We start from the raw sequence: 11,516 nt of genomic DNA, 5'->3' as shown, positions 1-11,516 counted from the left end.
TGTTTAGTTTTGGTTTGACAGGTTTATCTACTCAGGTTCTTAACGGCTATGGTATGTGAAATTGAGTAAACCTCCCTGAGTAAGTTCTGGCAGTTTTACACAATCAGGAGCCCATTCACACAAGTAAATGAATTGATCTAGGTATTATGAGGTGAAGAGAAGGGGAACAAAGACATATAAACCATGTTCCTGCCTAGACAGTATTTTTTAAAAAAACAAACAAACAGGTTTTTTTCCTTCAAATTCCTGGTTTAATAAGGACGTGTTTATTTTGAGAAAAAAGGTCCCAAACATCAGGCTGTTCACAAAAATATCCCACAGTATCAACTTTAGAAAACAAATCTTAAGACTATTACACTAATTATTTTCCTAGAGGATGCATTTGACATGCCAACTCTCCTTCACAAAAATACATTGTTACATTTGCGTTGAGCAGCCCCACACAGCACGCTCATGTGGGGTGGAACACACATACCTCTAACTCACAGCTGCTCTCAGGTGCGACTCAACTAATGAGACTGCAGGTAGGGAAGCAACTAACTACTGAACTCATGTATGAATGGAAAGAACTGTGCTCCCTGCATAACAACAGATTATTTTGGAGACAGTTGATAAAAACCATACATCCTTTTTATTGTTAAGTCATAAAGAGGTATCAAAATCAAAAGCAAAAATTACAGGGTAAGACTTAACATAACTGCTGGGAGCGTCAAAGGAAGTGAGAATGGGAGGAGGGGCAGGGCAGTCTGAATGAATGAACGTGGGAAGGGCAAGGATGGGGTCACAGTGAGCACGTGCTGAAGATACTAGGGGAGAGGATCTGGTGAAAACTTTGATTTTGGACAAGCGCCTAGGTAAAGAAATAATGGGCCAAGATTTCTAAACCCCACTATGTGCGTAAGAGTCAGCCTCGCCATCGGCGCTGTCTCTGCCATCCTCTCCTTCCTCAGCCTCTTTTTCATCATCGTTGATCAACTCCAGCTCCTCATCCCCCCGATCTTCATTATCATCATCACCCAGCAGGTCCCCCTCCTCAGCAGAGTCATCTGCACCCCCCTCAGCCTCCATCTTCACATTAGGCTCATCTTTCTTCGGGGAGCTGCTGCTCTGCTCCTCTTCTGACTTGTCATTGTCCATCTCTACTCCTTGTTTGCTCTGTTCCTTTTCAATTTTTTCCAGGTTTTCCAGTAGAGAATCCACTTTTTGTTTTATCTGGGTCAATTCCTTCTTAATGGTCTGAAGGTCATCTCCTTTCAACTTCCCAGACGTGGAAGAAGATCCTCGCTGTCCACTCTGAGAATTGAAGCCACTTTTGCCCCTCCGTGAGGTGTTTCCTGAGACACGCTGGCGTTTGGAGGGCCCTGCAGCCCGAGCAATAGGAGGAGGAGGAGGAACACGTGCTGGGGAACTGTACATCCTGTCAGAAGAATCCCGTTGAAAGTTATAGTCCAGGCACAAGAGGAGCCGTACATCTCCGCTGCAGATCGTTTCACACCTGCTTTTCCTCGGTTCACTTTTGGCTCTGCAGCCAGATTAATATCTAAAACCTGGCCAGCAATCATTCTGCCATCCTCTCCTGCCACAGCAGCCCGGGCATTTCTCTCATTAACATACTGAACAAAGGCAAAGCCCTTATGAACAGAGCAACCCACAATTTTGCCATATTTTGAGAAGATTGCCTCCACATCAGATTTCTTCACCACAAGAGTATTGAGATTTCCAATGAATACACGGGAGTTCATGGAGCGAGGATCTGTCTTGTGGGTTACATTGCTGGCCATTGTCTTTGATGATAAGTTTCCTCACAAAGCCAAAAAAATGTAGCAGAAGATCAAAAAAATCTCACCGAAGGGGGAAGGAGAAGAGATTCGATTCTGAATCTCCTACTCCCCAGTTGTGCGTGAAGAAGCCGACTGCTCCTCGAGGTCGGCAACGCGGTCGCAACCACTCAACCTTCGTCTCTTCACAAAAAAAAAAGAAAAAAAAAAAAATCGACAGTTTGTTTTTAAAAACAAAGAGATATATAATGAAAACTATCATTATTAATAAGCTTCTATATACTGGTGATAAAGACACATAACCGAAAGATGTAGGAATTCAGAAGAAAGAAATCACATGTAGTGAACATCATCAGGAACAACAGAGTGTTTTATTTGATTTGGGTCTTGTAGAATTATTGCTTGGGAACAGAGGGTGGAATGAGGAAAGGGAAAACAGTATAAGGATTTTTATTAAGTAAAGCAATAAAACGTTTTTCAGAAAAAATATTCATTTAAGGTATGAAGAAGGCTGTAAAGCTTGAAAAGAAATTAAGTCCATGTGGTACATGTCTGTATCTTTCAGGTTTCATAATTTAATGTGCTGGTCTTTAGAAAGGGAAGCCATTGCAGATAAAATTATTCAGCCATATTTTATATAATACTTCAAAAATAACTGGATTTTATTTTGTACTAGAAATGGTAAAATGGCTCCAAAACTGTGACGGGCCAGCCGCCACAAATCGAACAGTACCCGAATGGGGGAGTGGGAATGAAAAAAGACACTCACACAAATGATGATGCGGCCGGTCTTCAGTGATCCTGAAGCACTGAGTTTACTTTCTTTCACCAATTTATACCATCTGTGTACATGCAGCTTAACAATCATGAGTATGCATTATCTCATTAAGAGTAAATTTATGACTTTTACATACAAACTACAAAATCCTTGAAACTTTCCCAAAGTCATTATCTCATGACAAAGCCCACCAATTATCCTGTTAGTCTTCAGTCCTCAGTGTCTGGGAACCCGTCACTCCCACCTCATTCCCCAGCAGCTTGCAAGCACCCTCCAGGTGCAGGCAGAGATAATGCCTTAGAAGCTGAAACAAGTTAATCATAAACTGAGCCAGTCTGCAAGGCTTTAAAATAACAAGAAATCATGGCTCCCCACATCTCCCCCTTTTTTATTTTATTGAAGCAAAATCCATATTACAGGAGATATAAGGTGACGGTGCCTGTCTTAGGCACCCCGGGACCATCTCATCAATTAACCCGTCTTTGGAACTTGTATTTTTTAATCCAAGCCCTGTCTTAGGTGTTGAAGGACCTCCCAGGATTTACCCGTCATTGGCTAACCCGTCCCAATACATACAAGGGGGAGAGAGAGACTTAAGGCCTTGTCTTAAGCTCAAGCTGATGGATGTCAGCTCGCAAGTCTAACATCCTGCTGATGAAACATTTAATGAGGATGGGGAGTAGGCACAGAACCAAACAGACACAGATGCCCAATGTAAGAAAAATCATAACAGAATGGGTAATATGAGGCATAGATGGCATAGCATTCCTAAGAACATCAGAATAAACTCAGAAGCAGCCTGGGCTGCATCAAATTTCAAGGGTTCAGCTTCTCTCATATTTTGAATTTCATCATGAAGCCGAAACATATCTAAAGACACATTAGCATCATGCCAAATTCCTTGAAGATGTGAACGAACCCGATTCCAATCATATTGACTATCATTATATCTTTTAGGAGTAACACATATCCAATGATATTTTGAATGACATTCTAAATAAGATTTAACCTTTATACTCTGAATCACATCTCCCAAATACTGAACTCCTACAAAATGTACGTTAATATTTCCAATCAAAAGTGTATAAGGGGAAGAAACACAAGCAGATATATTAACAGTTTTAACAACAGTGGTCCAATCTCTAGTCCCATCTGGTAAATCAGCCACCTGACTGCAGGGAGTGCCTGATTTACAAAACTTTCCAAATTTTGTTTCATGTGTCCATCAGAAGGCAATCCTAGGGCATGAGTGTCATTGACATAGACTGGAATCTCAGGACCATCCCATACAGCAGGGTGGAGGATTGGTGGATCAGGTACATAGGCCCAATACGTCTGGTTTTCTTCTGCATTGCTGAGGGTCATCAATGTCATCAGCAGGTAGAGGGTCCACATGTCGCACCAATCGTTCTGGCAGCCACCGAGGGCCTTCTGCATCCTGTGGAAAAACACAAACATGTCCTCGGCCCCATATGACGACTGGATCTGGGCCTTGCCAAGAGCCTGTAAGTGGGTCTTTCCATTTGACCAAAGCCTGAGGGGCAGCAGACGGATGCCAAAAGCGCTCCGCAGCACTCTTACCATGGGCATCCAAGGTCAAAAAATTTTGAATAAAGAGAGAATGAGACAGGTAATTATGGGGCGTCAGGGGATATAACTCCCCCTTTTTTATTTTTTGTAAATTGACTTTTAATGTGCCATGAGTGCGTTCAACAATCCCTTGCCCCTGGGGATTGTAAGGAATGCCAGTAACATGATTGATAGAGAATTGCTGGCAAAATAAAGAGAATTTTTTGCTGAATGGCTTTTTTAACCTTAGAGAGAGCCTTTTGTGTAGGCTCAGTAAGAGACCTGGGAGAGGTCGGATTAGAATCTCCTTTTAAAATTTTAAACAGTGGTTTAAGATCTCTAGTAGTTAATCTCAAAGAAGGACGCAGCCAATTAATATCTCCCAACAACTTTTGAAAATCATTAAGAGATTTAAGATGATCTTTTTTAAGCTCTATTTTTTGTGGAGTGAAATACTGAGCAAACAACTGAAATCCCAAGTAAGAATAAGGCTCACTTCTCTTGTACTTTTTCGGGTGCAATAATAAGACCCGAGGCCAGAAGGTTCTCTTTCATATTCACAAAGCAAGCTAAAAACACCCCTTCCTTCTTACAGGCCAACAAAATGTCATCCATATAATGAATGATGTAAACAGAAGGAAACTGTTTTCTGGTGTTATCAATTGCTTTACTAACAAACTTCTGACACAAGGTGGGGCTATTTGTCATGTCTTGGGGAAAGACTCGCCACTGATCTCTTTTTATAGGCTAGTTTTATTTACTTTTTTAAAATCTTGTAACAATCTCTATTTTTTTGATTTTTTTTTTAATTACAAAAATGGGCGAATTTTAGGGTGAAGTAGATTCAATTATATGGCCTTTATCAAGCTGTTTCTGTACTAAAAAGTTAACAGGGAGGCCAGGAATCAAACCTGGGCCTCCCACATGGCAGGCGAGAATTTTACCACTGAGCCACCAAAGCTTTACTAGACACAGCATCTAAAATTGCCATTGTAAAGGGGCAATAGGACCGTAGTGTGCGCAAGCTTTTTTTAATTTTTTTTTTTTTTTTTACTTGCTTTTACTGAAAAGGTCTCCTTTTTCTAAACACATTTTTTGTCTGGTCAAGCCTGTCAAAGACAGGATATACTCCAAATTGTTTTAAAGACTCTCCCTGCTTATGAGTCTCTTTGTAAGCCAATTGAAGAGGGGAGCGCACAACAGAATCTGATCCTGATTTAACATATCCTGGCGGGGGGGTCTTTACCCCGAGGATCCCACTGATCTCTTAAAGAAATCTGGGGACCCAGAGGACAATTTTTTTTATTCACAGCAACTTTGAGCTCGACTAATTGTCTCTGAATCATCTTTATTTGTACTGCGAGTGTAAACATAGGATCTGCAAGCCGTCTGCTTTCTTGAGCTGCAGCCACCACTAAATCTTTCTGATCTTGAGGGTTTAAATCTTCCCAGTGTTTATCTGGAGGTTTCTGGCTAACAGGCTCTTTATTATGTTTAGCAAGTCCCTCTGCATATCTGACTCCTTCCCCCTCCTCTTTCTCCTCCAGAGAGGCGGCAGATGGAAAAGTTTTCTCAGCATAATCAGCCCCCTCCCTTTCTCCCAGCTCTTCCAGTGAAGCGGCAAATGGAAGGGTTTCTTCATTCCCTGCCTGTTTTACTCTTTCTAACTTACAGCCTTCCCTTTTAAGATCTAAGCAATCTCTGATTAAAGTCCACAATCCAAATGTTTCTATAGGGACCCGCAGAGGTCCTTGGACACTATAATAGCCTTGTAATCGTTCTCCAACCTTTTCCCAAGTCTCCAAGCTGACGGTACCTTCATCTGGAAACCATGGGCAAACTTCCTTTACAAATTCTAAAAATTTATCTAATTGCTCTTTGCTCACCCTGCTGCCACGGGCGGCAAGTAATCTCTTAAGTCCTCTAACATACAGGTCCTTGCTGCTGGCGTGACCCATTTTCTTAAGTCCTCTAACACACAGGTCCTTGCTGCTGGCGTGACCTATTTCTCTTTTCCCTGACTCGGCCCTTCTTTCAAACAAAGAAAAACAATCAGATGCCCGTCTGGCCGTGCCCCTCTCGGGACCAAACCTGTCTTAACAAAAGGCGTTTCGGTATAAATCCACGAACTGGTGGACAGAAGTCCAATCGCCGTTATGCCATATGACAGAACCGGAACCTCAGATTAGGGCCCAAACAAGCTCCGTAACACGAAGTCGTGGAGCTATCATTCACTCACACATTCATTCGACCGAGGGGACAGTGCCTTACTCACCGCGCATCCATGAAATAAGCTCCTCAATATGAGCCGGGCCCTAACCACGCGGTGTTCCTCACTGTTACCCCCGTATTCGGTCCCTGTTCGGGCGCCAAGTGTGACGGGCCAGCCGCCACAAATCGAACAGTACCCGAATGGGGGAGTGGGAATGAAAAAAGACACTCACACATGTAATGATGATGCGGCCAGTCTTCAGTGATCCTGAAGCACTGAGTTTACTTTCTTTCACCAATTTATACCATCTGTGTACATGCAGCTTAACAATCATGAGTATGCATTATCTCATTAAGAGTAAATTTATGACTTTTACATACAAACTACAAAATCCTTGAAACTTTCCCAAAGTCATTATCTCATGACAAAGCCCACCAATTATCCTGCTAGTCTTCAGTCCTCAGTGTCTGGGAACCGGTCACTCCCACCTCATTCCTCAGCAGCTTGCAAGCACTCTCCAGGTGCAGGCAGAGATAATGCCTTAGAAGCTGAAACAAGTTAATCATAAACTGAGCCAGTCTGCAAGGCTTTAAAATAACAAGAAATCATGGCTCCCCACACAAAACACGTAGGATGTTGTTCCTTTTACTCTCTCTGGTCATTCAATGATTCTATGTTCTTATATGTTAACACTGTTTATACATAATATTTGATATTTAGTTTCTGTTTTTAATTTCATAGAACATGACTGCTTCTGATGAGATGTCATTTCTCTCTATCTTGAAAATCTAGGCCTGTCAGTCTTTTGAGAGTACTTTTTACCTATACATAACCTAATTCTCTTAATGTCTCTTCACTTGGCTTCTTATAAAGATACCGGCCATTGAAGTTAGGGCCCATCCTAACACTATTATTCTATCTTAAGTATTTATATCTACATACACCCAATTTCCAAATAACGCCGCATTTTGAGGTTCTGAATGGACATGGATTTTTGGAGGATGCCATTCAATGCATTACAAGGCCTGTGTGATTTCTGCCTGCTTTGCTTAATCCCTAAAACCCGATTGTAGTACCCAGTCCCGGTACAGGTGTCCCATCTTGTAGCCCTCAGCTATAGGCCACTTTTCCCTATAGAAATAACCACCTTTGACATACTCCTCCAAGAGATTTCAGTTATTTGTGTTCCACTTCATTAGAAACGTAGAATATTCTGTCTATTTTCTTCCAAGCTGTGAATAATAAAATATTGGCAGAGCGGCCATACTTTGAGAACCACTACTCTAGATTTAATTAGCATAGTTTGTCATCTGGGACCTTGGTCTGAGAAGATCTGGACATATATCTGGACATATTTCCCCACACTCCCTCTCAGCTGGAAGGTGAGAGTTTCAAGTTTCTTACGTTCTCTAAACAAGGGCCTTTCCGTCTTAGCATAATAAGCTTCATTGGCTGACAGTCCTCACAGGAAGTAATATCCTAACTATTCTATGGGAGAAACTCTGTGGATTAGTGGGCTAGGCTCGCTCTCAATATGTAAAATGGGAAATAAAGAAATTTACAGAATTCTTCCTGAGAAATCCTGTCTTTTTTTTTTTCAACTTACTATTTTTAATTTAGAAGCTAAATTTTAAGTTTCCCTTTATTTTCTTTCCAGTTTATCTTAACAAACTAAATTTCCACACTGTTAAAAGAGAAACTAAGGTATATTGAAATTTTGAATAGGTTATTTGGACAAACACTGATTTAAATTGGGCAGTATCAAACCAAAAATGGTTAGGAGCCCTCCACCAGCAGCAGATAAGGGAAAGGCTTTTGTAAAGCAGATGGAAACCAAGCAAGGAAATTATTTGGCGATAGCTTAAGCCTTATTGGGTAGACTAGTTGGCTCTTTGTGATTGGTTGGTCTCAAGTTTTTATTACTAAATCTTGAGGCATTTATAGGAATTGACTCTAGCTGACGTTTCCATTTATATTAACAAGGCTTTAGAGCCACCTCAGTCTAATGGCCTCCTGTTTAATTTAATAGTATCTGCCCAAAACCCTGGGGCAAGTGGATACCCGAGGCAAAGTAGTTCATGTAGATGAAAATGCAAACAGAAAAGTGCATTAATAAAAACAAAATACCATACTTATTACAAGTATTCACACTTTTGATTTTTTAAACAAATATTTATCAATTATCAACAACACTCTAGGCAATGGGTGTACAGTATTTCACATATATTACTTATTTTAATAACTTATCACAGATGGATGTATCTTACCATCTTATTGCATATTATTCTTCACCATTCCCTACTTGTCACAGCACTTGTGTTTTGTTATTTGCAATTCAAAGTTTCAAGAACGATAATGCTTATTTCTAGCTGCAAGTATTGAGGCTCAGGGAGGCATAAGGTCATAGAACTATTACAAGGAAAAATCAGAAAAATCTCAGCTTTTATGAAACCCAATTTAGTTCTCCTTATATGTATCTCCTTACATGTATCTAGCGAAAGATTATGTAATTCTATCTTTAAAAATAGTATTATCTTAGGCAGCTCATAGAATGTTTCAGCCTGAGGTTTGTAAAGTGTGTCGCAAACAAAACTGGCCGTAGAGGACTGTCTTTTTGCTCCACAGGGTTGTTGAATAATTAAGTAACAACTACTTGAAAGATTTTATAAAAATTAAAATGAAGTACAGTTATTTTGTATTATGTTCATAGGTGCCCAACGAAGTTTTTTTCTTTCTTTCTTTTTTCTTTTTTTTTTAGGGAGAGGTACCTGACCACTGCAATACTCATTTCCCCCTTCTTTCTTAATAATAAAATCCTATTTTTCAGCTGTTTAGAATAAACACTACACTTCTCAGACAATTGCAGCTGAAGGTAGCCCTATGACTAACATCTGACCACATGTTTAGAACATAAGCTACGGGGGGAAAAAGGCCAGCAGGAGGTGTGGGAAGGGCAGAAAGCCGTCTTTTACCAAAAAAGTTTGCACTGATATAAAGCAGAGATTTGATAGAGCTTGGAGAGGAAAAAATTATGACACACACCAAAACACATGAAAAAATTACCCATTGTCAAAAGAAAAAACAACAGAACCAGTCAGAATTGACCCGAATGTTGGAACTATGTATTATGGTTTAATTTTATAGAAGTGAATTATTTCAAATGCATTTAAAATACAGCAGTATATTGAATATGCACAGCAGAATATATCTTAATGTTAAAAATGCATGTGTACATTAAGCTGTTCTAAATAATAGTAGCACTATTAGAATCACTGTTTTGAAACTTTACATATTATGTATAATATTTATATACAAAATATATAAAAATGTAGTTTTTAAGAATAATATGGTACAATATATTTGAAATATAAATATAAATTGTATGTGGGTAAAATAAGAGAGTATTTTTGTTAAAGTTATTGGGACCCACAAATGTAGATGTAAGAGAAACATAATGAAAGAACTTAGTAAAAGCACTGTAATCTTAAATTTGAGTTGTTAATACTTGTAAGCTTACAAGTATTTTCTCTAAATAGGCCTAGAAAAAGTAACTATCCAATAACAATGAGCACCCCTCAGTGCTCAGATTGTATACTGTAAATGCCATTTTCCACTAAAGGGAAGCTGACAGCAGAAAGATATCATTTTACATCTGGAATAGGAAACATGCAAGATGAGCTTGGACTATTTTGTTGAATAAAGGCAAAAAGCAAAGACTATGGGGTTGTATTAGAAGGACACATGAGCGGTAGCAAAGGGGCTGTCACTAGCAAAATATGGGCTAATTTAAACATCAAAAAGAATAAACTACTATAGAATGAAAGGTAAAAAATATATTAAAATCGTATGTGTTCTTGAAAATAACAAATGAAAAAATTGTGTGAAACTCTATACACATTTGGATTTGCTTGCAAACCAATGGAATATTCTGACAACTGCTAACCAAAGGGAAAGAAAGCATCAATCATTTATTCAGCTTTCTTACTGGATCTACAAATTATAACAACCTAATTGTTGACGAGAAATATTGTTCTCTAGAGAAGAATTTCAGAAAATAAATACAGAAGGACTAATCAAATTAAGATTATCACCAGTTTGTAACCCCTAAAGGAATAGTAAATTGAGACAATGATCTTTAATGGCTGCCAATACCTTTATGTGAAAGACTGTTGGAAATTTTGTTTTGAAAATAAGGGGCTGGTAAGACCCAGATCACTGACTAATGCTAACATTACTGAGTGAGAGTTAGCAAGAATCACGTTTCATGTGATACTCTATGATGTATATATGGTACCAACTATAAATATGAAGTAGTTTTTTTTTTAATTGAACCTGAATTTGACCTATTTAAAAGTGTACAGGAAATATAAAATATAGAAAACAGGCAACTCAGAAGTGCAATTTGCAAAATCTATAATATGGGAAATTATACAAAACAAAATACCCAGTTTCTTCAACAAATAGTGTATTTTATTTTTCTTTAGAGACAGGTAGACCTATAGAATAAATACATCTAATGAACGTATCAGTGACAGAAAGGGTGAACTTTGTTTTTATCCTGAATTGAACAAATCAACTGTAAAAATATTATAAAATCAGGGAAATTTGAATAGTGATGGAATATTTAATAATGTTTGGGGATTATTGCTAACTTTTTAGTTGTGATAATGTATTATTTTTATGTTTAAAGAAACATATCTTTATCTTTTAAAGATATTTGCTGAAGCTTTTACATATTAGAAGATTGGATGCATGCTTTTGCTTTAAAATAACCCATGGGTTGTGGGGAGGAAATAGTTGGGCATATGAAGAATAACATATTATTGGGCATAAATCGCTAGTTTAAACTCAGTAATAGGTATATAGGGATTCACTGTTTTTCTTCTTACTATATATCTGAAATTTTCCTTAATCAAAATTAAAAGTTAAAAAAAGAAAGAAAACCTAAGATTACATGTCTTTAAATTTCTAAGCCAATTTTTGAATAGTTCATGGTTTGAATAATTGTAACTAAATGAGAAGGAAAATATTAATATAAAACATGTGGGCTATTTCTATATTAAGGAAATTTAATAGCCATAAGTTTATAATAAATATATAGAAAAACCAAATTTTAATGAAGTAATATTCCAACTGAATTAGTTAGGAAAATAATAAAAGAACAAATTCAAGCAATGTG

General features: G+C 38.3%; 1 protein-coding gene across 1 annotated transcript; it reads right to left on the bottom strand.

Moving 5' to 3' along the window:
* Window positions 1–879: 879 nt before the first annotated feature.
* LOC117019975 (heterogeneous nuclear ribonucleoproteins C1/C2-like) lies at window positions 880–1,781 on the bottom strand. Its single transcript, XM_033102213.1, is given in 2 exon segments — window positions 880–1,460; window positions 1,463–1,781. Coding segments are annotated over 2 exon segments (900 nt in total).
* Window positions 1,782–11,516: the final 9,735 nt, after the last annotated feature.

Source organism: Rhinolophus ferrumequinum, unplaced genomic scaffold (assembly GCF_004115265.2).
Source record: "Rhinolophus ferrumequinum isolate MPI-CBG mRhiFer1 unplaced genomic scaffold, mRhiFer1_v1.p scaffold_27_arrow_ctg1, whole genome shotgun sequence".
In the NCBI taxonomy this organism is placed as follows: Eukaryota; Metazoa; Chordata; class Mammalia; order Chiroptera; family Rhinolophidae; genus Rhinolophus; species Rhinolophus ferrumequinum.
Note: the sequence above shows the minus strand (reverse complement) of the source record. Positions and strands in the feature narration are given on the sequence as shown.